The sequence below is a fragment of the Taudactylus pleione genome, unplaced genomic scaffold (genome assembly GCF_031769625.1).
Source record: "Taudactylus pleione unplaced genomic scaffold, aTauple2 ptg000441l, whole genome shotgun sequence".
Lineage (NCBI taxonomy): Eukaryota > Metazoa > Chordata > Amphibia > Anura > Myobatrachidae > Taudactylus > Taudactylus pleione.
In genome coordinates this window covers 901,232-926,027 of record NW_028284843.1, presented here as the reverse complement: position 1 = coordinate 926,027, position 24,796 = coordinate 901,232, and the positions used below count along the sequence as shown (strand labels likewise).

The window sequence follows — 24,796 nt, the reverse complement described above, 5'->3', positions numbered from 1 at the left end:
GTCCGCATCTTCCCTTAAACATCCTACAGGTAGAAGACTTGAAACATGTCTTAAATCAGTGTTTCCATTGTCTGGATCTGTTACCTGGCCGGCTATGGCTGCGACCTGGGTATGCAAGGCTGTTGAAGAATGGATGGGGGCATTGAAAGACGCTCTACCAGAGAACAGCTGACCTATATCTCCCACATACGGGAAGCAGACTCCTATTTGGGAGAAGCTGCAGTAGATGCTGGGCTCCTGGCTTCTAAAGCATCGGCAGCTTCGGTTGTTGCTTGTTGAGGTCCTGGAAAGCAGATGCGGGATCCAAAAAGTCTCTGGAATCCTTACCTGTTTGTGGAAACATGCTTTTTGGAGCAGAATTGGATGAGATAGTGGCTACTCGAACAGCCTCCAGATATGCAGGTCTGCCATCAACCGCTGCATCAAAGCCTAGGCAGTCCTCCTTTTCTGTCCTTTCGCCCTCAGGGCAGAGCAAAAGGACAGCCTTTCTTCAGACCGTCTAGTTCTCGCAGGACCACCAAGCCACAAACTAAGAGGTCCTGGCCGGTCAGACGTCCGGCTTCCAAGCCAGAAGACGACAAACCCTCCGCCTGATGGGGCAGGCATCCTCCTGTAGTGGGAGGCCGACTTCTTCATTTTGCGGACTCCTGGCATCAACGCCTGGGTCCGACAAGTGGTCTCTCAGGGGTATGCCCTCACTTTCCAGAGACATCCGCCCTAGAAGTTTTTATTGTACAACTCCCCCATTATATTCCATCAAGGCTTTGGCCCTCCAGGAGGCCATTTACGCCCTGTTGCGGGCAGGGGCGATAGTTCCTGGTTCTGTGGTTCAACAAGGAAAGGGTTATTAGTCCAATCTATTTTTAGTTCAAAAATCACATGGGTCTCATCGCCCTATGCTGAATTTGAAAACTCTCAAGTTTATCAGTGTTTCCAAGTTCCGTATGGAGACTCTTCAGCCAATTATTCTGGCAATGAAACCTGGGGATTTTATGGCTTCCTTGGGCATTCAGAATGCGTATCTGCATGTGCCTATTACGTCATCCTACCAACAATTTCTACAGTTTGCTGTCATGCATCAACATTACCAATTCCAGGCATTGCCCTTTAGTCTATCAACGGCTCCTCGGGTCTTCACCAAAATAATGGTGGTTATGACGGCCCACCTCAGGCGTCAGGGAGTCAGAATGCTTGGACGACCTCCTGATATTGGCACAGTTTCCAGCTGATTTACAACACCATCTCCAACTGACCATTGCCTGCCTAGGGTTAGGCTAGGGGAAGGGAGGGTTAGGGTTATACACCCCTGGGAAGGACTTGGGGTTAGGCACTCCCCCGGGGAGGTTAGGGTTGGGCTAGGGGAAGGAAGGGTTAGGCACCCCCGGGCGGACTTGGGGTTAGGCAGCGGGGAAGGGGGTAATTCATACCGATTCCCTCTGAAGGTGTGCGGAGTTTTTCATAAGTGTTAAGCCACATTGCATTTATTCTTTATCCTTATACCTGTTACACATTGCCATGTCTAAAGGAGAGAAGGATGCGCTTCCTGTGCTGAAATCATGTAAATCCTGTTTTGCCGGCCTGTCTGAGCAGGATTTTGTGCAGGATGGGTTGTGTGGTGTCTGTTGTACACCTGCACCCTTGGTGGCCTCTTGGTCTCAGGTTTTGTCGCATATGGTGGATAAGGTCGCAGCGTCGCGTGCTCCTGCCACGATATTGCCTCCTGCTATGGGGTACCCACAGCAGTTGCATCCTTCTATGTACATGTCCCCTGTGAATCCCTGTTGGTTTGATTCTTCTGCTCACTCTAGTCAGAGTATGCTGCCATCTATAGCCCCTCAGCAGGTGGTGCAGGCGGATAGACCAGGGGCAGTAAATAAGCAGGGACATAAGAGAGGTTCTATTCAGACATTGCCTCAGGATTCTGACCCTCCCTCCTCCTCACACTCTGATACTCACAGTTCTGGGTCTTAGTGGAAGAAGACCATCAATACTCTGCGGATGTCACCTCTCTGGTGAGAGCAGTTACATCTGTCCTCAGTATAGAGGAAGAGGAGGTGCCGCCGAAATCTAAAACTCCAGTCTTTAGGCGTCAGAAGATGGCTAGAGATTACTTTCCTCAGTCTGAACAACTGACTAATCTCATGACTGAAGTATGGTCTACTCCAAATAAGCATTTCCATACTACAAGGAATTTAACCTCTCAATACCCATTTGCTCAGGGTGATTGTAGCAAATGGGAAGGTCCTCCATTGTTAGATGCTCATGTAACTAGATCACAGGACCCCAAACAGTGCATGTTTTCCAGGTCTCCTCACAGAATCATAATTACTTCACCTGTGGATCTTTGAAAATGTGCTAGTGAGTAATGAATACACCTGGGCACCTGCTGGGTAACCTGGAAAACGTGACCTGTGTGGGATCCTGAGGACCGAGTTTGAGAACCACTGAACTAGATTGATGAAGAGCTCTACATTACATGCCTGCAGCATCCTCATTGAAAGAGGTTGCAGATAGAAAATTTGATAACTATTTAAAATCAGTGTTTTCATTATCTGGAGCTATTACCAGACCAGCTATGGCTGTAGCCTGGGTAGCCAAGGCTATGGAAGAATGGACGAAGGCTCTGGAGGATAGCATGCCGAATCCTACCAGAGAGCAGCTGTCTACTCTCAGGCAGATGCAAGAAGCCGCTATGTATATGGGGGAAGCGGTCATTGATGCAGGTATCTTAGCTTCTAGGGTATTGGCAACTTCGGTCGCAGCTCGAAGAACCCTTTGGCTAAAAACCTGGAAGGTGGATACAGGGTCAAAAAATGCTCTGGCGTCTTTGCCTTTTGTTGGGAAGGTTCTGTTTGGAAAAGAGAAGGAACTGCGCTAATAATAATCTGATTGTGAGGTAGCAGAAAATGAAACTGTCATGGCTCCGTACATTAAAAAAATATATTTGTAGTTAATCGCATAAAAACCATCAATGTGTATATAAGCAACAACATACAATGAAATATAATTTGTTGAATATCAGTAATTAGTTATTTATAAAACCGAATAATACTTATTCCTCTGAAAAATCCCCCGAAAGGATTCCAGTATGGTGATGTTGGGTCCAATTTAGTAAAATACTGCAACACTGTCCATAAGTATCATATGAATAGAACAGGCCAAAGAATGGTGACACATAGTACCTACGGACAACTGTAGTCAGCGTATCATGGACAAATGACGCCAGAAGATGGATTTTTCAGAGGAGTATGCATTATACGGTTTTATAAATAACTAATTACTGATTTTCAACAATATTTCATTTTCTGCTACCTCACAATTTACAGTCCGATTATTATTATCGCAGTTCTTTTTCTTATACAGGTTGAGTCTCCCATATCCAAATATCCCGAAATACGGAATATTTTTAGTATGACTGAGAATGTGAAACCTTTGCTTTCTGATGGTTCAATGTACACAAACTTTTTTTTAAAGCGCAAAATCATTAAAATACAGTATACAATAACATTCAGGCTGTGTGTATAAGGTGTATATGAAACATAAATGATTTTCTTGTATGTACACAAACTTTTTTTGATGCTCAAAATTATTAAAAATATTGTATAAAATGACCTGCAGGCTGTGTGTATAAGGTGTATATAGAACATAAATGCATTCTGTGTGTATATTTGGGTCCTATACCCAAGATATTTCTTTATGGTATGTAATTATTCCACAATACGGAATATTCCGTTATCCAAAATACCCCTGGTCCCAAGCATTTTGGATATGGGAGACTCAACCTGTACTATTTTTGGGGTTTTTTATGTGTGTTCACAGGCCCCAACAATAGGATCTGCAGCTGGTTAATAAGTTAATTACACATGAGTGCTGGATTACCAGTATAGTGTGGTTTATTAGCGCCAGGGTTAATATATTTTTCAAGGTACTGTTTGGACCAGAGCTAGACATAGTGTCTTCTCTGGTGACATCTAAGTCTGCGGGGTTGCCATCTACAACTACCCCTAAGTATAGGCAGTTGTCAGCTCTGTCCTTTCGCCCACAGAGTAGGGCAAAGGGACATTCTTCCTCTGGGCGGGATAATTCCCAAAGGAAACCGCAGACCAGGAAATCCTGGTCAACCAGACATCCTGCTTCCAAGCCGGACAATAAGCCCACTGCCCCACTGATGGGCCAGGCCTCCCCCTGGGGGGGTCTCACGGTTGGAGGCCGACTTCTACAGTTTTCTTATGCCTGTCATCAGAACGACTACGGGTGCCTGGGTTCGAGAGGTGGTTACGCCATCACATTTCTGAGGCATCCTCCTCAGAGGTTTGTTGGTACAACCTTTCCTTTAGACCCGGTCAGGTCTTTGGCCTTTCGGGAGGCTATTGGGGCCCTCCTGAGGTCTGGAGTTATAATCCCCGTACCTGTGACGCAACAGGGGAGGGGTTATTATTTTAATTTGTTTTTGATTCAGAAAACAAATGGGTCACATCGCCCTATCTTGAATCTGAAGTCTCAACAGATTCATCCATGTGCCCAACTTCTGTATGGAAACCCTACAGTCATAAACCCTATGGTCAATTGGGCTGGCAATGGAGCCTGGAGATTCCATGGTCTCCCTGGACATACAGGATGCATATTTGCATGTTCCTATTGCACAATCTTACCAAGGATTTCTGAGATTGATGGTAGTTCAGCAACATTACTAATTTCAGGCTCTGCCCTTCGGGCTGGCCACAGCCCCTCGGGTATTTGCGAAGATAATGGCAGTCATGATGGCTTATCTCATGTGACAAGGAGTCAGGATACTACCATATTTGGACAACGACCTGATATTAGCACGATCTCAGGAGATATTACAATGTCCTCTTCAGATGACCAATGTCTGCCTACAAGAGCACGGTTGGATAATCAATTGGGAAAAAGTCTACTCTTTCTCTAACACAGCAAATGGTGCACTTAGACTGCTGGACTCTCTGGGTCAGAGGATCCTTCTACCAGAGGACAAGATTGCGGCACGACAATCTCGTGTGCACAGTCTACTTTGCAAGCAAGAGGTGTCAGTTCACTTGGCAATGCAGGTGCTGGGCTCGATGGTGTTCACATTCAACATGGTGGCTTATGCCTAATTTCACTCCAGGTCCCTGCAGCAATGGATTCTGTCTCATTGGGATGGTCAGTATAATCAGATAAAGTCTCAATGATCCGCATTTCACCAGAGGTTCGGCTCTCCCTCACCTGGTGGCTGCGAGGATGGGGAGCGGTGACAGGTCACCACACATTTCAGGGGAGATGGCGGCTCAGGAAACTCACCTACAAATAAATGTTTTGGAGCTTTGTGCAGTGGACAGAGCGCTCATTCTGGCACATGACTTCCTTCACGGCAGGCCTGTCCAGATTCAGTCAGACAACGCAACTGCAGTGGCATCAAGGAGAGACACTAAGTCCGGCAGCCTTGAGGGAAGTGATGAACATTCTGCGGTGGCCAAATGCAATCTCTGCAATATTTATCCCAGGAGTACTCTACTGGGAAGCGGACTTTCTAAGTCATCAGGACATACACGCCGGAGAATGGGCTCTTCAACCGGATGTCTTTCAAATCCTGGTGGACAGGTGGGGATTACTGGGTGTAGACCTCATGGCATCACGTCACAACCGCAAGGTCCCCAGGTACGGGTCCAGAACCTGGGGACCTCCAAGCCACCTTCGTGGACTCTCTGGTGGTGAGGTGGGACTTCAGGTTGGCATTACTGTTTACTCCAATCTCCCTCCTCCCAAGGATGGTCAGATAGTTCAAGCAGGAAGGCGACAGGATAATACTAATCGCTCTTGTCTGGCCCAGGAGACATTGGTTCGCAGATCTGACATGTCTATCCATATACAGTCCACTTCCACTGCCTTTGCAACCGCTGCAGGGTCCCTGCCTATATCTGTATTTACCTCGGTTGGCTTTGACGGCATGGCTCTTGAGTATTCGATTTTAAAGACGAAAGGTTTCTCTACTTCTGTGATCCAGACAATTCTAAGGGCAAGGAAGCCTGCTTCTTCGCGCATCTATCACAGGATTTGGCATTGATTTCTGTGGGAACACCAAAGAAAAAATGATCACCCTGAAGTCTTCAAGGTCTCACGAGTGCTTGCTGTTCTTCAAGCTGGGTTAGGCTTAGGTGTTCGCCTGGCTACCTTGAAAGTTCAGGTTTCTGCTTTGTCAGTTTGGTTCCAGCGCAGAATGTTTAAAACATTTTTGCAGGGGGTTCTCCGTGTGCAACCTCCGTTTGTCCCTCTGGTGGCACCATGTTATTTATCTTTGGTTCTCAAGGCATTGCAAGTTGCTCCCTTTGAACCCTTGGATAAGGTGAACCTTAGATGATTGACAGCGAAGACTTTTTTCTTCTTGTGATCTCCTCAGCTCGCAGAGTTTCTGATTTGGCAGCATTGTCATGTCGCTCCCCATATTTGATTTTTTTTTTTTATCATAATAGAGCTGTCCTCCATACTAAAGCGGGTTACCTTCCAAAGGTGGTATCCCATTTTCATATGAATGAGGAATTGTTGTACCTGCCTTTCAGTCTTGAGATCTTTCTAGGAGTGAAGCTTCACTGTATGTGGTCCGAGCTCTGTGTATCTACGTGGATTGTACCAGCTCCATCAGGAAATCAGATGCGCTCTTTGTGTTATATGGTTTTCACAAACGAGGCTGGCCAGCTAACAAAGAGACTTTGACTCACTGGCTGTGTATGGCTTTTTCTCAGGTCTATACACAGGCTGATCTCCCTGTCCCGAACAAGGTCTTTGGGACCGTCGTGTGCGGTTAGACATGGCGCCTCGGCTGAACAGCTGTCCAAGGCGGCCACTTTGTCTTCCGTCCATACATTTTATAAAATTCTATGCATTTGATACTTTTGCCTCCCAGGATGCTGCCTGTGGGCAGCAGATTCTCCTCTCTGTTCAGGAGCGTCCCCACCCTTAAGGGAACTGCCTTAGGACGTCCACAAGGTAGATCCTGTGGACCCTATGGAACCTGAAGAAGAAAATAAGTTCTGGTATAACATACCTTAGTTAACTCTTTGAGGTTCATAGGGCACCCACCCTGACGCACCTGCCCTTAGTTGGGATCTGTTCCTTTCTTTTTCTTTCACTGATTCCCTCTTCGTGTTTTGAGAGTGTTTCTTGTGTACATTGTACTTCCTTCTCCACGCTCCGTCTCTTGCCGTTAGGCTTGTTTACAACCTGAATGCCTGTGCCTGGGGGCGGGGTATATAGGGAGGAGGACCAGTGCATGCTGGGAGCTTCAAAGCTGTAAGGTGTTTGGTGCAATGGATCACTCCAACTACATACCCCTAAGTAGTTCCTGTGGACCCCACGAACCTTGAAGAAAGAGTTAACTAAGGTATGTTATACCATAACTCTTGTATTTTCCCCAGTAATCGCAGATTTATCTAGATAAGTATTAAGATACGACCCTCCAGCTGCTGTGGAACTACACATTCCAGCATGCCCTGGCACAGTTCCATTATCTCAATTCTCATATAGCTTTGGGAATTTTGCACATTTTTCTTCTATAAACTAACTTGTATTTTTAATAGCACTTTAATTGGTAATGTCAGATCTGTCTGATTTATAATGATTACATTTCTGTTAGTCATTTTATGAGTTTACTGGGAATTGAGATCTATAGATGGATAGACCGGAGACCTATAGATCAGTGGTTCTCAAACTCTGTCCTCACGCCCCCACACAGTTCACATTTTTCAGATCACCCAGCAGGTGCACAGGTGTAGTCATTACTCACTGACACCATTTTAAAAAAAATCCGCAGGTGGAGCTAATTATTTCACTTTTGATTCTGTGAGGAGACATGAAAATCATGCACTGTTTGGGGTCCTGAGGACAGAGTTTGAGAACCTGTGATATAGAGGATGGATCTGAGGTGATATAGATGGATGGATCTGAGGTGATATAGATGGATGGATCTGAGGTGATATAGATGGATGGATCTGAGGTGATATAGATGGATGGATCTGAGGTGATCTAGATGGATGGATCTGAGGTGATCTAGATGGATGGATCTGAGATGATCTAGATGGATGGATCTGAGGTGATCTAGATGGATAGATCTGAGATACAGGTTGAGTCTTCCGTATCCAAATATTCCGAAATACAGATTTATTTATTTTTTTAGCATGACTGAGAGTGAAAAATTTGCTTTTTGATGGTTCAGTGTACACAAACTTTATTTAAGGCACAAAATGATCAAAAAATATTGTATATAATTACCTTCAGGCTTTGTATATAAGGTGTATATTAGTGGTTCCCAAACTTTTTTGAATCACGGCGCCCTAGAGTATCGGCGTTGTTTTCACGGCACCCCTACGTTTTTAAGTTTGTTATTGAGAAATTCAGAAAAAAAATAAGTAAAGTAGTAATGTGAAATAAATTGTGCTGACCTGTCATCCTTAGGGTCAGTTATGTGGTGGGGACAGGGATGTGCTGACCTGTCATCCTTAGGGTCAGTTATGTGGTGGGGACAGGGATGTGCTGACCTGTCATCCTTAGGGTCAGTTATGTGGTGAGGACGGGGATGTGCTGACCTGTCACCCTTAGGGTCAGTTATGTGGTGAGGACGGGGATGTGCTGACCTGTCACCCTTAGGGTCAGTTATGTGGTGAAGACGGGGATGTGCTGACCTGTCATCCTTAGGGTCAGTTATGTGGTGAGGACAGGGATGTGCTGACCTGTCACCCTTAGGGTCAGTTATGTGGTGAAGACGGGGATGTGCTGACCTGTCATCCTTAGGGTCAGTTATGTGGTGAGGACAGGGATGTGCTGACCTGTCACCCTTAGGGTCAGTTATGTGGTGAGGGACAGGGATGTGCTGACCTGTCATCCTTAGGGTCAGTTATGTGGTGATGACAGGTTTGCACTGCTTGCCCACATATTTACATTACATTGACCATAAATAATTTGATTTGGTGCTGAACCACCAACCTGAGGCACCCCTGCAAGTGTCCCGAGGCACCCCAGGGTGCACAGCACAGTGTTTGGGAACCACTGGTGTATATGAAGCCCAAATGAATTTGATGTATATGCGCAAATTTTTGTTTTAGCCACAAAATTATTAAATATATTGTATAAAATTGCCCGCAGGCTGTGTGTATAAGATGTATATAAGACATAAATGCATTATGTGTTTAGATTGGGGTCCCATTCCCAAGATATCTCATTAATAGTATGCATATATTCCAAATTACGGAAATATCCAAAATACCCCTGGTCCCAAGCATTTTGGATATGGGAGACTCAACCTGTGTATATACAGTCGGGTGCATAAATATTGGGACATTGACAAAATTTTCATATTTTGGCCTCTATTCACCTCCACAATGGCTATGAAATGTAACAAACAAGATGTGATTTAACTACAGACTTTCAGATTTAATTTGAGGGTAATTACATCCAAATCCGGTGAACGATGTAGGAATTACAACGGTTGCTATATGTGCCTCCCACTTTTTAAGGGGCCAAAAGTAATGGGACAAACTAAACAATCCTAAATCTAACTTTCACTTTTTAATACTTTGTTGCAAATCCTTTGCAGTCAATTATAGCCTGAAGTCTGGAACGCATAGACATCACCAGACGCTGGGTTTCATCCCTGGTGATGCTCTGCCAGGCCTCTACTGCAAATGTCTTCAGTCCCTGCTTGTTCTTTGGGCATTTTCCCTTCAGTTTTGTCTTCATCAAGTGAAATGCATGCTCAATCGGTTTCAGGTCAGGGGATTGACTTGGCCATTGCATAACATTCCACTTTTTAGCCTTAAAAAACTCTTTGGTTGCTTTTGCAGTATGCTACGGGTCATTGTCCATCTGCACTGTTAAGCGCCGTCCAATGAGTTCTGAAGCATTTGACTCAATACGAGCATATAATATTTCCCGAAACACTTCAGAATTCATTCTGCTGCTTTTGTCAGAAGTCATATCATCAATAAATACTAGGGAACCAGTTCCATTGGCAGCCATACATGCCCACGCCATGACACTGCCACCACCATGCTTCACTGATGAGGTGGTATGTTTTGGATCATGAGCAGTTCCTTTCCTCCTCCATACTCTTCTCTTCCCATCACTCTGGTACAAGTTGATCTTTGTCTCATCTGTCCATAGGATGTTGTTCCAGAACTGTAATGGCTTTTTTAGATGTTGTTTGGCAAACTCTAATCTGGTCTTCCTGTTTTTGTGGCTCACCAATGGTTTGCATCTTGTGGTGAACCCTCTATATTCACTCTTGTGAAGTCTTCTCTTGATTGTTGACTTTGACACATATACACCTACCTCCTGGAGAGTGTTCTTGATTTGGCCAACTGTTGTGAAGGGGTTTTTCTTCACCAGGGAAATAATTCTTATGTCATCCACCACAGTTATTTTCCGTGGTCTGCCGGGTCTTTTGGTGTTGCTGAGCTCTCCAGTGCGTTCTTTCTTTTTAAGAATGTTCCAAACAGTTTATTTGGCCACACCTAATGTTTTTGCTCTCTCTCTGATGGGTTTGTTTTGATTTTTCAGCCTAATGATGGCTTGCTTCACTGATAGTGACAGCTCTTTGGATCTCATATTGAGAGTTGACAGCAACTGATTCCAAATGCAAATGTCACACCTAGAATCAACTCCAGACCTTTTACCTGCTTAATTGATAATGAAATAACGAGGGAATAGCCCACACCTGTCCATTAAATAGCTTTTGAGTTGATAGTCCCATTACTTATGGCCCCTTAAAAAGTGGGAGGCACATATAGAAACTGTTGTAATTCCTACAGCATTCACCTGATTTGGATGTAATTACCCTCAAATTAAATCTGAAAGTTCTGCAGATAAAGCACATCTTGTTTGTTTCATTTCAAAACCATTGTCGTGGTGAATAAAGGCCAAAATCTGAAAATTCTGTCAATGTCCCAATATTTATGCACCTGACTGTAGATGTATAGATGGTTAGAACTGAGATGTGCAGATGGATAGATCTGAGATATATATATGAATATTTCTGAGATCTGTAGATGGATGGATCTGAGATCTGGAGATGGATGGATCTGAGATCTGGAGATGGATGGATCTGAGATCTGGAGATGGATGGATCTGAGATCTGGAGATAAATCTGTACTGCCGCTTAGTATTAATAACTGAATGTTCTGTGTCGACAGCCCTTCCTGCCCCTGAATGGTGTCCGCTGTCAGTTTATCACCACCTTGGACGATGTGGTAGAGCTGAATGAGAAGTTATTGCAGTGTTCGGAGTTTGCTGTGGATCTGGAGGTGAGGTGAAGTCCTATATTCTTCAGTGTCTTCTCCTAATAATCTGTGTAATTATTCTGTTGTGTCCTCCTGCAGCATCATTCCTACCGAAGCTTCCTGGGCCTGACCTGCCTGATGCAGATCTCCACTCGCACGGACGATTATATCATTGATACGCTGGAGCTGCGCACTGACCTTTATATACTCAACGAAAGCTTCACAGATCCAGCAATTGTCAAGGTCAGAAAGACATTATGCTGCTATTGATGATAATCCAAATCACTTGCCCACCTTGCCTAGATTCTCATTTATGTAATTATGGGACCCAGGCATCTTGTGGTATAGGTATGGCCTCTCCGAGGCCGGACACCAAGGAGTTAATGAGCGCTACTGGGATTATTTACTAATAACTTGTTGATGATAAAAACTGAAAAAATGTCACCACACTAAATCGCTTGTCATCCAAAACGTCTCTTCTCCGCTTGGAAGGACAATGCACATGTTCTTGTGCGCTCCTTCTGTACCCATAACCCTGCTCATACCACACTAGATCATTATAGACTGTACGGACCACAGACTAGGAGGTTTCGGGGCCTCCTTTTTTTTTTTAACTAGCTGTTGCCTGAGGTTGGCCCATGATGAAATCGCTTCTGCCAACATTTTTTATTTGAGGTGCTCTAGATGTATTGCATTGCATAGGGGCCCTGTCGCGGGAATGGACCATGTGACCAGCAGCGCTATACATACTGGTGGCAGCTTCTTCACCCACCACTCACACCAATGTCACTGTGTGCCCTGTGCACAGACTGCTATGTAACCTATCCTATTCATGTGACCGCGGGGGCCCAAAGCCCCTCTCCCCCCACCCCTTACCAGCCACACCTATCTCACCAATGTCACTGTGTGCCCTGTGCACAGACTGCTATGTAACCTATCCTATTCATGTGACCTCAGGCCCAAAGCCCCTCTCCCCCCACCCCTTACCAGCCACACCTATCTCACCAATGTCACTGTGTGCCCTGTGCACAGACTGCTATGTAACCTATCCTATTCATGTGACCACAGGCCCAAAGCCCCTCTCCCCCCCCCCCCCCCCCTGTTACCAGCCACGTGCACGGTACCACACCTATCTCTTGCATAGATAGTGGAAATACATTTTGTTGTTGCTCAGCTGTAACTTGATGGATGGAGATGAGAGAAAGTGCTGGTTATTTCTAGGAGTTTCCACTACACACTGTTGCAGTTTTTATGGAAATCTGTTTAGTAGTTTTTGCGCCGACTTGGAACAGAGAGACAGACGTAAGGTTCTTATAATAGTATAGATGATAACTCGGTAGGATAGATGGTCATTTTTTGATTTGGCTTAATACCGAAGTTGTGTGAAATGTCATTTGTGTTCTGCACCCATCTGTCACCTGCATTCAAAATTCTGGTGGGAACCACTCTTAGGTGCTGCACGGAGCGGATTCCGATATTGAGTGGCTTCAGAAGGACTTTGGCTTGTACATTGTGAACATGTTTGACACTCACCAAGCAGCTCGTCTTCTCAGTCTGGGCAGGAACTCTCTGGACCACCTTCTCCGACTGTACTGCAATGTGGAGTCTGATAAGAAATTCCAGCTGGCTGATTGGAGAATTCGGTGAGTTTAACCATTCATGTGCTCTGTGCTTTAAACTAAGGAGACAATACTAATATAATGAGCTATGTCCAATTAACAGCCCATTGCCGGAAGAGATGATCCAATATGCTCGAGCTGATACTCACTACCTACTTCATATCTATGACAAGATGAGGACGGCACTTCTAGATGCAGCCAACGGGCAGCAGAACCTCCTCCAGTTGTCCTGGCAAAGGAGCAGAGAGATCTGTCTGAAGGTGACAATAGCTGTAATGTCAGCAGCAATTCTGTAACAGCGCTATGTAAGCACAGGCTTCTGATTACATGGTAGGTTACATTCACAGTAATCTAGGTCATTCTGCTTATTGAGAGAGTGTTATGTAGAGGCAAAGAAGCGACACCAGGAGAGTGCAGGGGAAGTTACACTAATGGTTTAGAGATTGCATGGAGCCAGGTAAGATGATACTGGCATTGATATTAGTTTTACAAGACATTGAATTCCAAATGTAAGCGGCGTAGTCAGTAAGGGTGATCAGTAATGTCTGGGAGTGACCTTGTCAGCAGATGGCCCAGTTACTGAGCTGCGTAGTCACTAAGGGTGATCAGTAGTGTCTGGGAGTGACCTTGTCAGCAGATGGCCCAGTTACTGAGCTGCGTAGTCAGTAAGGGTGATCAGTAGTGTCTGGGAGTGACCTTGTCAGCAGATGGCCCAGTTACTGAGCTGCGTAGTCAGTAAGGGTGATCAGTAGTGTCTGGGAGTGACCTTGTCAGCAGATGGCCCAGTTACTGAGCTACTCTTGGCCTATGAAAACCATGCTTTTGGAATTTGCAGCTAATGCACTTGAGGCCGGATTCTGACGTCGATGCGGTGCTGATGATTGTGTAAGAGCTAAGAGTCCTGAAAACCCTGTGGCGCATGTGTCTCCCTGTGTGTACGGCTCCTCAGGCATTAATAACTGCTCGGAAATACCATGGACGTGCTATGGGAGCGTCAATGAACAGGGCTGCGCTCCCAGACACCAAGCCGCTGAGGCCGCGTTCCGTGTAATTTCATAAGGAGACACTGCCCTGCCAGAGGTGCAAGCTTCGATTGCGAAGGCGATGGTGCACAGATGGTGGAGTGTTTAGAACCACTGACAGAGTTGCCCCGTCTATGGGCATTGGAAGTGTGCGTCTCTACACTAATGCACAAGGGAAACAAGCGTTTGCATGTTATAAGCGCTGCGACTCTGCAGACAGCGTCAGTCATGGCGGCATTGGGGCCTATCTCTGAATCAGACCCTCTCTGTATCACACAGAAATTTGTGAAACCAATCTTCACAGAGGAGCTGTACCTAGAACTCTACCAGAAGCAGAAGAAACATCTCAACACCCAGCAGCTGGCGGCTTTCAGGCTTCTCTTTGCCTGGAGAGACAAGATGGCGCGGCAGGAGGATGAGAGCACAGGGTGAGTCCGCGCACAATGTTCATTGCTGGAACTGGAATCACTTCTGATTGGCTACTTTTCCTGTCACCATGTTATTACCATTTCAGGTACGTCTTACCCAATCACATGTTGTTGAAGATCTCAGAGGAACTACCCAGGTAAATGATAATCATACTAATGAACATGTGATGCTACATGTCTGTCATTGGATTAGTATAGGGATCATTTATAATTACATGATATGTTACATTTAGTGCTATTTAGCTGTCTTTGGTCATGTACAGACATCAGTGGTAAGTGCTACTTTGTAACCCAGTGACTGATAAATGACCAGCGATGTGCAGCCTCTATCACTGATAAATGACCAGCGATGTGCAGCCTCTATCACCTGATAAATGACAGTCACTGTGTGCAGCCTATATCACTGATAAATGACAGTTACTGTGTGCAGCCTCTATCACTGATAAATGACAGTCACTGTGTGCAGCCTCTATCACTGATAAATGACCAGCGATGTGCAGCCTCCATCACTGATAAATGACCAGCGATGTGCAGCCTCTATCACTGATAAATGGCAGTTACTGTGTGCAGCCTCTATCACTGATAAATGGCCAGCGATGTGCAGCCTCTATCACTGATAAATGACAGTTACTGTGTGCAGCCTCTATCACTGATAAATGGCCAGCGATGTGCAGCCTCTATCACTGATAAATGACCAGCGATGTGCAGCCTCTATCACTGATAAATGGCCAGCGATGTGCAGCCTCTATCACTGATAAATGACCAGCGATGTGCAGCCTCTATCACTGATAACTGACAGTTACTGTGTGCAGCCTCTATCACTGATAAATGACCAGTGATGTGCAGCCTCTATCACTGATAAATGACCAGTGATGTGCAGCCTCTATCACTGATAAATGACCAGCGATGTGCAGCCTCTATCACTGATAAATGACCAGCGATGTGCAGCCTCTATCACTGATAACTGACAGTTACTGTGTGCAGCCTCTATCACTGATAAATGACCAGTGATGTGCAGCCTCTATCACTGATAAATGACCAGCGATGTGCAGCCTCCATCACTGATAAATGACCAGCGATGTGCAGCCCCCGTCACTGATAAATGACCAGCGATGTGCAGCCCCCATCACTGATAAATGACCAGCGATGTGCAGCCCCGTCACTGATAGAGGCTGCACATCGCTGGTCATTTATCAGTGATAGAGGCTGCACATCGCTAGTCATTTATCACTGATAAATGACCAGCGATGTGCAGCCCCCGTCACTGATAAATGACCAGCGATGTGCAGCCCCCGTCACTGATAAATGACCAGCGATGTGCAGCCCCCGTCACTGATAAATGACCAGCGATGTGCAGCCCCGTCACTGATAAATGACCAGCGATGTGCAGCCCCCGTCACTGATAAATGACCAGCGATGTGCAGCCTTTATCAGTGATAAATGACCAGCGATGTGCAGCCCCCATCACTGATAAATGACCAGCGATGTGCAGCCTCTATCACTGATAGAGGCTGCACACAGTAACTGTCATTTATCACTGATAAATGACCAGCGATGTGCAGCCTCTATCACTAATAAATGACCAGCGATGTGCAGCCTCTATCACTGATAAATGACCAGCGATGTGTATGTCCGAGTCCGACGGAGATCCTGGAGACGTTCGGGTGATATCCCGGCCTATTATTTCATTCTTACTCCATATACTGGCGGTGGTGTTTGACCGCTTCTGTTGTTCTGCATTCTGATTTTAGAGCCGCGTGTCGGCTATTTGGAATAACAGTTTTTCACTTTTAATGCACTATGTGGCGCCCCCTTTTTCTCTGTTTCATACTCCAGTTAAATAATCACCATCCATTTTGGATCTGGGTGCAAATAAAGGGAAGACGCCAGCTGTTTGGTTTACTGCCCGTGCTTGGTTCTGGTGTCCTAGGGATACAGATGTCACTTCTTACTATCCATCAATCAACTGGACAAAAGGACTGTGAACCACCCCTGTGTCATTGTTGATTTAGTGATCAGCGCACTGATTGTTCATATATATATATATATATATATATATATGAACAATCTATATATCCCAAGGGGAGCACTCTCAGGTTAAGGGGCTGTTAAGTCGGGTCACCCCCCTGAGTGTCTTTATTCTCCTCCCATGTGAGATGACCATTGTAGTTGTGCTGTTGCCATAGAGTGCGTCCCTTGGGGTGACCATACATGTTTCCACTAACAACTCAACAACTCTACTAGTGTCTATGCAGGTTTTCTCCTATTCCTGACACAGCTCCAGTCTAAAGACCAAGCTTGACTATTGGTCCGTAAACCTCCACAAATTAACCATGTGGCTCCTGGTTGATTTGCAGGTAGGATTACCCTTTCCTACACTGACACTCTTAACAGGTGCACTGTGCGACATCGCACACCCGACATAGCGATTTAACGGACGTCTGTCCCTACTGGGTTCCCCTACTGCGTTCCCCTACTGCCCCTAAGTTTAGATCCGTACTGAAGAGCTTTCCTGCATTCCATATTTCTAATGCATTTACTCTTCTCTCTCTCACATGTATAAAGACTTCCCCTATTAGGTAGCCTTGAGGAAGTTCTTTAGGGGTTTTCTGTCTATCCAGGTCTTCGGAGGGGCTCTCCTTCTGGGAAAGAATAACTTTGTCCAGCCTTGGGGTGACTGTGAATTCCTATTGGATCAGTTCTCTAAACCTCCTATAGGGTTATATCCATTACCGAGCGTTCAGTCAGACTTGTGCTGGGTATTTTGTATCTTTTACCAAAATTCTACTGGGAAGCTCATTTATAGGGGTGTCTGTTGTTTTGGCTCTGCCAGCTGTGCTGGTGTCACTAGTTCCTCTTCTAAGGTTTGTATCCTAGCTTCCCACATCTTGTCCTAGACGCATTATTCTTCTGCCTCAGGGGCATTCACTGTCGGGGATCATCCTTTAGTGGTCTCTGCAGAAATGTGCTCCAGGTGTTGTGACTAATCAACCAGCTGGAAATTCGGTGGTACGCGCCACAAGACGGTGCTCGCAGTGCTCCAGAGTGGCTGCTGTTGTTGTTGTCTTCCACTTTTGTATATCAGCATATACCATGGGGAAGTGGTGGTCACCTGTGCATGTGATTGCCGTACTAGCTGGCATCTTCTAGAGCGTCATAGGTGGTATTTTTTCCTGATGGTTCCCTTGCTAATTTACTCGTCTCCCTTCGGGAAATGTCCTATGGTTCCTGGCCTTCGGTTCTTGGGCCTTGACGGGATAATTTGTTCCGTTTTTGGTCCATTCTTAGGAGGAGAGGAAACTCTACTTTTTATGCGTGCATCGGTGTTCCTAGCTGATGTCTTCCATTTACTCTATTGGAGGTATGATGGCTCAGGATCTCCACGATATTCCTCCGGTTGGATCTAGTTTAGCCTTGCTGAGTATAGTTCTTCGGTGGTTCGTGCAAATGACCTCTGCTTCTACTTGGCTAAATCTTGTTCAGCAGGGTTGTGTCTTGTCCCTTGCTGTACTGCAGTTTCCATACCTGTATGGTTATTGCAGCTATGATCCTGCGGAACTAGTGTATTCTGGAAGTTGGCTTTAACTCTAGCTTCACTTTCGGCAGTATCTTGGAGCGAACATACGGTTGTTTCTGGTTGTTCCATTGTCTCCCGGTCTTTAGGTGAAAACACATGCTGTTCTCCGCTTGGGGGTTTGCTGTTCCGGAGGCAGGTTGCCTCCTTTTTTAGTTTTCTGTTGATCCTGCTGCTAGGTTTTAGAGTCTACAGAGATTTTAAGGCCCTGTTTTTATAGTGTTTTCTTACTGCCCAGAGGATCTCATTTTTGCATTGACTTCATTCCATCTGGGAGTGTTTGACAGTCTAGACTTGGTGCATCTCCACCATGGTCTAGTTCGACACTCTTGTTGGCTTCAGCTTGGTGGGTGTTCGGACGACGGCTCGGTCTGGTTGTTTTTTCTTCTGCTAGGGTTGGGGTGGTTTTCGCCAGCAGCTGGCTGTTGGCCAATGTATAGCCCCTGCCTTACACATCATTCTGGTTCCTTTTTCTCAGAGGATGATGAATCTTCACTGTCTTTTAGCATTTGTAGGATTTTTCAAGTACGCTCATGCACACCATTTCTTGTGGGTGCTCTATACTGATTCTTAGGGTTGCCGGTACTCTGGGATCATTTTTGGTGGATCCAGGGACCTACTTACCGGTTCTGTAGTCTTTATCGGCTTACACTCGTTCTTGTTTGGTTTCAGTACTTGCTGTAGGAACCTCTTGAATAGCCTGGTGTGGAGTTTTTTGTTCCTCACCTTGCTCTACGACTTCTCGTCATTCTCCTAGAGGGATAGAGGTTTGGCAGACAAGTTCCGACTTCTCTTTTGAGTGCTGCAGGTCCCAGTTTCCTCTCCCTATCACACACAGTGTGTGGGTTCTCTTCCTGTTACGGTCTACTGTGTTGCTTCCTTGTGACCATTGTCTTGTAGTGGGCTTTGCAGTTCTGCAAATTCTCAGTGCCTGCCCACCCGGGAGGTTCGCTTTGGGATATCCCGGGTGTATATTCTCCAGTGTCTCCTAGTGGATGAAGGAGAAAATAGGATTTTGGTACTTACCTATAAATCCCTCTCTCCGATTCCATAGGGGATACTAGATGCCCTCCCAGCTCTTTTCATTACTGCAGTTCTCTCTTTGGGGGCTGCTGCTGCTGCTGCATAGAGGTCTCTACTGCGTCATCTTGTTGTAGCTTTCTGCTGTTTTGGTCCTTGGACCTCTTCTTCTGTGTTGGTTCCTCCTTCTCCTTTATTGTCTTTGCTCTGTCTCTACTCCGGCTGTGTTAATTTTAACTGAGCTCTGTGTGGTATAGAGGGGGAGGAGCCAACTGCTATTCTAAATGAATTCTTAAAGTGCCGGCTCTACTCGCTATATATACTCCAGTGTCCCCTATGGCATCGGAGAAAGGGATTTATCGGTAAGTACCAAAGTCCTATTTTTTTTTACTTCAGAAAGTTTCTTCACTGTATCTGAAATAATTGTATTTATTTTAAAACTATTTTGGACACTCTGAGCAAATAACCCTTAGTGTTACATGATGTGCTCTGTGCCATTGGGAGTAATGAGTCCCTGATCACAGATAACCTAATTACGTAGTGCTTCTAGAACCTGTTCAGTATTGAGCTGCAGGCAGATAAGATGGTGATTTTCGACAGGTCACCCCTGGACTTGCTTTGCGCTCTTTCTCGTGCTGATATTCTCTGGGGTTTCAATAATCGCTGTTAACAAAAATTGTTCCCATTTTTCATTGTACTTGTCTCTTATTTTAGGGAACCCCAGGGAATAATTGCTTGCTGTAATCCTGTTCCTCCTCTCGTGAGACAACAAATTAATGAACTAACACTTCTCATCCAGCAAGCACGAGAGACCCCTTTGCTGAAGGTATGATGGCTCACGTGTGTGTTTAGGTTTTGCTGACTGGAGTGTAAGCTCACCAGGTGGGATAGCGGGAAATTGTCTACCAGCTATAGATTTATGGTGGGTGGGCTCAAGGTCTCCTTCATGGTCTGATCATTCAGGGTTGCAATGAATGTTTGTCTTCATGTCCATCTTTTTGTAACAATTTCCTTGTGTTCTCCTTTTTTGTAGACAGAAATGAGCTCTGCAAAGAAGAAAGGGCCCATGCCAGACCCAGAGGTATGCCATTCTGCCATGTATGATATTCCGATGCCTGGCCGTCATTGGTAACTAACCAGCTTTCCTCTCTCTCTCAGAGGATGGAGAATCTCCTGTTTGGCCCGCATGATATGCGCTCCCTGGTTGGGCACAATCTCTTCCCTGGGGAAGGTAACGAGTGTTCCTCTAAGTGATACATATAAATGTCAATTTTATAGATCTCCCATGTCGCGGAAAAGCTGATTTCACATCAGCACGGGTATAACTGCAAATTATATTGCGTTAATAGAAACCCTGTGTTGGTATAAACATGTAACATTCCCTTATAAATTGCTATGTAGCATTCTTTGTATGTGGATAGGTGACAAGACTCCTCTGGACTAATTCCCTTTTGAAGATGAGCCAGAGAGATTGTAGCAAGTTCTGGTTCCCTGCATCAGCCATAAATATGTCCAATTGTATGCGGCATATAAGAAAAATGTCTGTGGAAATTACAAGACATCTGGCCAGGCCCTTGATAAACCATCATTAAGAGCCCTGTTTTCTGTGTAGGGTCAGAGATCAAAGCTGACCTCATTAGTGATGTCAGTGGGAGTGATTTTGGCTCTGATAGAGCCAAAATCACTCCTGGCCTTGCGGTTGAGAAACTCAACCGCAGGCTTCTGCTCGCACTGGCGATGGTCAAGACCATCGCGACCATCATCCTGCACGCTCGTATAGGCTGTGGGTGGTGACCCACAGCTATACGAGCGTCCAGGAGGACGCTCCATATTTATGGAGGTGGGCCCTGATTCAGAGCGAGCGCTCTGGTCAGAGCGTCCGGCTCTGAATCAGGGCCCTAGTTCATTCTGCGTGAGGCTATCAAAGGATACAGATGTTCCTGAATTCTCCTTTCGGTCGCCTCATCCCAAAACTGTTTAATCCAACTGATTGGTTTGTTTATCCAATTTATTACTTAATTTTAGTTTGGAAATTGTAAGTAAACTGTATGATTCCTTTTAACCTTATTATATTGTTCGTAACTTTTTGTAAATAAGTTTTGAAGATATTCTTGAATTAAACATTAATTCTGGATCTGTGTTTTTATGACGCAAGGCCTCATATTGCTGATGTTACCTATTTCTCTAAGTATTGATAATTGTGGATGCAGGTGAGAGCAGAAGCTCACCTTAAGCTTTAGCATTATATTCTTCTTCTGCTGGTGGCAGTTACCCGGTTTATTTACCACACGTGCTGAGGTAACCTGTAAGAGTCACATGGGCGATTCTCAGATTGGCGTATCTGGAGGGTCGGACCGCAGGACCTTGACACCCGAAAAGTTTCAGCATTGTTCACCTGGACAGTTCCTACCTCAGCACAGGTATGAAAATGGCCGGTGATTGGGTAGCTGTTTCTGCCACCAATCAGTACACACCTTCTGTTCACTGCAGTAACTCTATGGTACTTAGTCCTCCAGCGTGTTAATGCCACCATAAAGTAAACTGCAGTATGTAAGCATTATTGTATGTAACCAGTTTGTATTGGGAATAAAATGGAATGTGATGTACTTATCTCACTTCGTGTATCGCTGCTCTTCTTCTGCCAGGGCCTCATTTCTAAACAGATGTTATGTAACGTTGTCTTAATCTGATCAAACTACCTATAAACATTGACGTTCTACTCCTGGGAATGTCTGTGACGTGTTATAAAAAGCCAGTCCTGCCTCATGGCACAGAATCCTATCTATAACCTAATGTTCCTGCAGCCGTCCCAACATCCGCAGGCAGCCTGTTTAATGATGAGGACCCTGCTCCTGTGACACCGCGCAGTCCTGTCACCGTGCTCGCCAGCGCCAGCATCACCATTTTCAGCGTAAGTATACCTTCACGACAAACCAGCTGAGTATTACAGCCATTTTGTTCCCTTCACGCTACAAGAAAAGTTGTCCGTGGAATGAATCCCTCTGTACATGTGTCATGGGTAAGGCATGTGTGATATTCTGCAGGCGGAGGGACATGGGTAAGGGATGCGTCATAGTCTGCAGATGGAGGGACATGGGTAAGGGATGTGTGATATTCTGCAGATGGAGGGACATGGGTAAGGGATGTGTGATAGTCTGCAGATGGAGGGACATGGGTAAGGGATGTGTCATAGTCTGCAGGCGGAGGGACATGGGTAAGGGATGTGTCATAGTCTGCAGGCGGAGGGACATGGGTAAGGGATGTGTCATAGTCTGCAGACGGAGGGACATGGGTAAGGGATGTGTCATAGTCTGCAGGCGGAGGGACATGGGTAAGGCATGTGTGATATTCTGCAGATGGAGGGACATGGGTAAGGGATGTGTCATAGTCTGCAGGCGGAGGGACATGGGTAAGGCATGTGTGATATTCTGCAGGCGGAGGGACATGGGTAAGGGATGCGTCATAGTCTGCAGATGGAGGGACATGGGTAAGGGATGTGTGATATTCTGCAGATGGAGGGACATGGGTAAGGGATGTGTGATAGTCTGCAGATGGAGGGACATGGGTAAGGGATGTGTCATATTCTGCAGATGGAGGGACATGGGTAAGGGATGTGTCATAGTCTGCAGATGGAGGGACATGGGTAAGGGATGTGTCATAGTCTGCAGGCGGAGGGACATGGGTAAGGCATGTGTGATATTCTGCAGATGGAGGGACATGGGTAAGGGATGTGTCATAGTCTGCAGACGGAGGGTCATGGGAAAGTTATTCCTTGCAGGGTATAGGACACAGTAAGGGCTTTGGCTTTGCTTATGGCCTATCTGGCAAATACTTCTCTTTGTGTTAAGCACATAGAATATTTTATTATTCTCGTCCTTTTAAACATCAATTTACCCTGATATCTGTCAGTAATTTAACATTTTTTTATTGTATTGTCCAAATTAATATCTCCAAAAATCTATTCTATGTAATTGTCTGATGTATCATGTGCTTCACTTAGCGCAGGGAATATTCCCTGTAATTATTCTGCGCCCCCAGGATACGGCTGTACGCGCAGTGCTTTGTTACCCATTCTGCCACCTGAATGGTTAGATCCATAAAGTAAGGTTACATCCAATCTAGTGCCATTAGTGAGTGGCTCCTGATAATGCTATAGACGACATTCACAGGAATACTGACAACTTCTCTCCCCAAATGGCTGCCTCTCCTGGGTCTCTCCCCGCCCCCTATGTCTTCCTCTTCCCCCCCCCCCCCTGTGTCTCTTCCTCTCCCCCCCCAGTGTCTCTTCCTCTTCTTCACCCTCCCCCGTGTCTCTTCTTCACCCTCCCCCGTGTCTCTTCTTCACCCTCCCCCGTGTCTCTTCTTCACCCTCCCCCGTGTCTCTTCTTCACCCTCCCCCGTGTCTCTTCTTCACCCTCCCCCGTGTCTCTTCTTCACCCTCCCCCGTGTCTCTTCTTCACCCTCCCCCGTGTCTCTTCCTCTCCCCCTCCCCCCCGTGTCTCTTCCTCTCCCCCTCCCCCCCGTGTCTCTTCCTCTCCCCCTCCCCCCCCGTGTCTCTTCCTCTCCCCCTCCCCCCCGTGTCTCTTCCTCTCCCCCTCCCCCCCGTGTCTCTTCCTCTCCCCCTCCCTCCCCCCCGTGTCTCTTCCTCTCCCCCTCCCTCCCCCCCGTGTCTCTTCCTCTCCCCCTCCCTCCCCCCCGTGTCTCTTCCTCTCCCCCTCCCTCCCCCCCGTGTCTCTTCCTCTCCCCCTCCCTCCCCCCCGTGTCTCTTCCTCTCCCCCTCCCTCCCCCCCGTGTCTCTTCCTCTCCCCCTCCCTCCCCCCCGTGTCTCTTCCTCTCCCCCTCCCTCCCCCCCGTGTCTCTTCCTCCCCCTCCCCCCCCCCCGGTGTCTCTTCCTCTCCCCCCCCCCCCCGGTGTCTCTTCCTCTCCCCCCCCCCCCCGGTGTCTCTTCCTCTCCCCCCCCCCGGTGTCTCTTCCTCTCCCCCCCCCCCCGGTGTCTCATGGCTCTTTTGTACAGATTACCTTCATTATACTCTTAGGATCCTGGATATGAAGGGGATGAGTTCAATGACGTTTCTGTGTCCCAGCAGAAGGCAGGAACCATATTGGAGACCTTTGACAACCCATTCCGGATGGTAGGGGGCCTAGACCCAAACAATGAAATGAGCTGTGTACCCCCATGTTGGAGACATAATTCAGGGTACAGTAACTCTTCTTCTTTCCTAGTTCCTGCCTTCTGGTGTTAGAGGTGCCCACGCTTCCCAAGCAGCAAAGTTAGATCCCAATACAAAAATGTTTGAGGTGAGTATCCGTTCATTCAGCCTGCAATGAGCAGTGTCCTGGTCCCAGGACTGAGACGCTTCTTTCTTCTAGATCAGTAACCGCTGGAAACTTGTGAGCATCGCCCAGCAGGAGCGAGAAGCCAGAGCCAAGCAAGAGGCCAGACAGAAGAAGCTCACTGAGAAAGGTGACGTCTGTGGGGACGGAGGGCAGGAGAACGGAGCCTTGTGATTGGCAGGGATCACGCAGTTTCCTTCATCTCAGTCTTCTATGTTACAGCTGCTCGGGAACAAGCAAAACAGGATTATAAAATCAGTGCTGCAAGTTTGACATCTGTGCGTGAGCAAGCAATGGTAAGTAAGGGTTCCTATACAATCTATGTATTACAGTAATTAGAGCCTACACATGGGGATTCATGGTGTTACACCAGCTCAGTCCATGGCTAGAGGGGGAGACGTTCAGGGGTCAGCGTGGAACCTGGGGGTCTGGCAATAGTTCTCAAGTCATTTTGTGGTTTGGGTAGAAACTTCTTACATTTATTTTTCACCCTTTTCCCAAATAGTTTCACGCCAGCTTCCTGAACTTTCCCCCC

General features: G+C 46.3%; 1 protein-coding gene across 1 annotated transcript in view; it reads left to right on the top strand.

Moving 5' to 3' along the window:
- The window catches only part of EXOSC10 (exosome component 10), a 78,940-nt gene that overhangs the window by 15,848 nt on the left and 38,296 nt on the right, over nt 1-24,796 (top strand). Inside the window, exons 8-21 of the mRNA XM_088447805.1 lie at nt 11,178-11,288; nt 11,364-11,507; nt 12,717-12,907; nt 12,987-13,143; nt 14,185-14,333; nt 14,420-14,470; nt 19,642-19,753; nt 19,961-20,008; nt 20,086-20,158; nt 21,732-21,838; nt 23,964-24,059; nt 24,151-24,225; nt 24,298-24,391; nt 24,484-24,557. Of these exons, the coding sequence (XP_088303931.1) occupies nt 11,178-11,288; nt 11,364-11,507; nt 12,717-12,907; nt 12,987-13,143; nt 14,185-14,333; nt 14,420-14,470; nt 19,642-19,753; nt 19,961-20,008; nt 20,086-20,158; nt 21,732-21,838; nt 23,964-24,059; nt 24,151-24,225; nt 24,298-24,391; nt 24,484-24,557 (1,482 nt within the window). The remainder of the gene's footprint in view (nt 1-11,177; nt 11,289-11,363; nt 11,508-12,716; nt 12,908-12,986; nt 13,144-14,184; nt 14,334-14,419; nt 14,471-19,641; nt 19,754-19,960; nt 20,009-20,085; nt 20,159-21,731; nt 21,839-23,963; nt 24,060-24,150; nt 24,226-24,297; nt 24,392-24,483; nt 24,558-24,796) is intronic.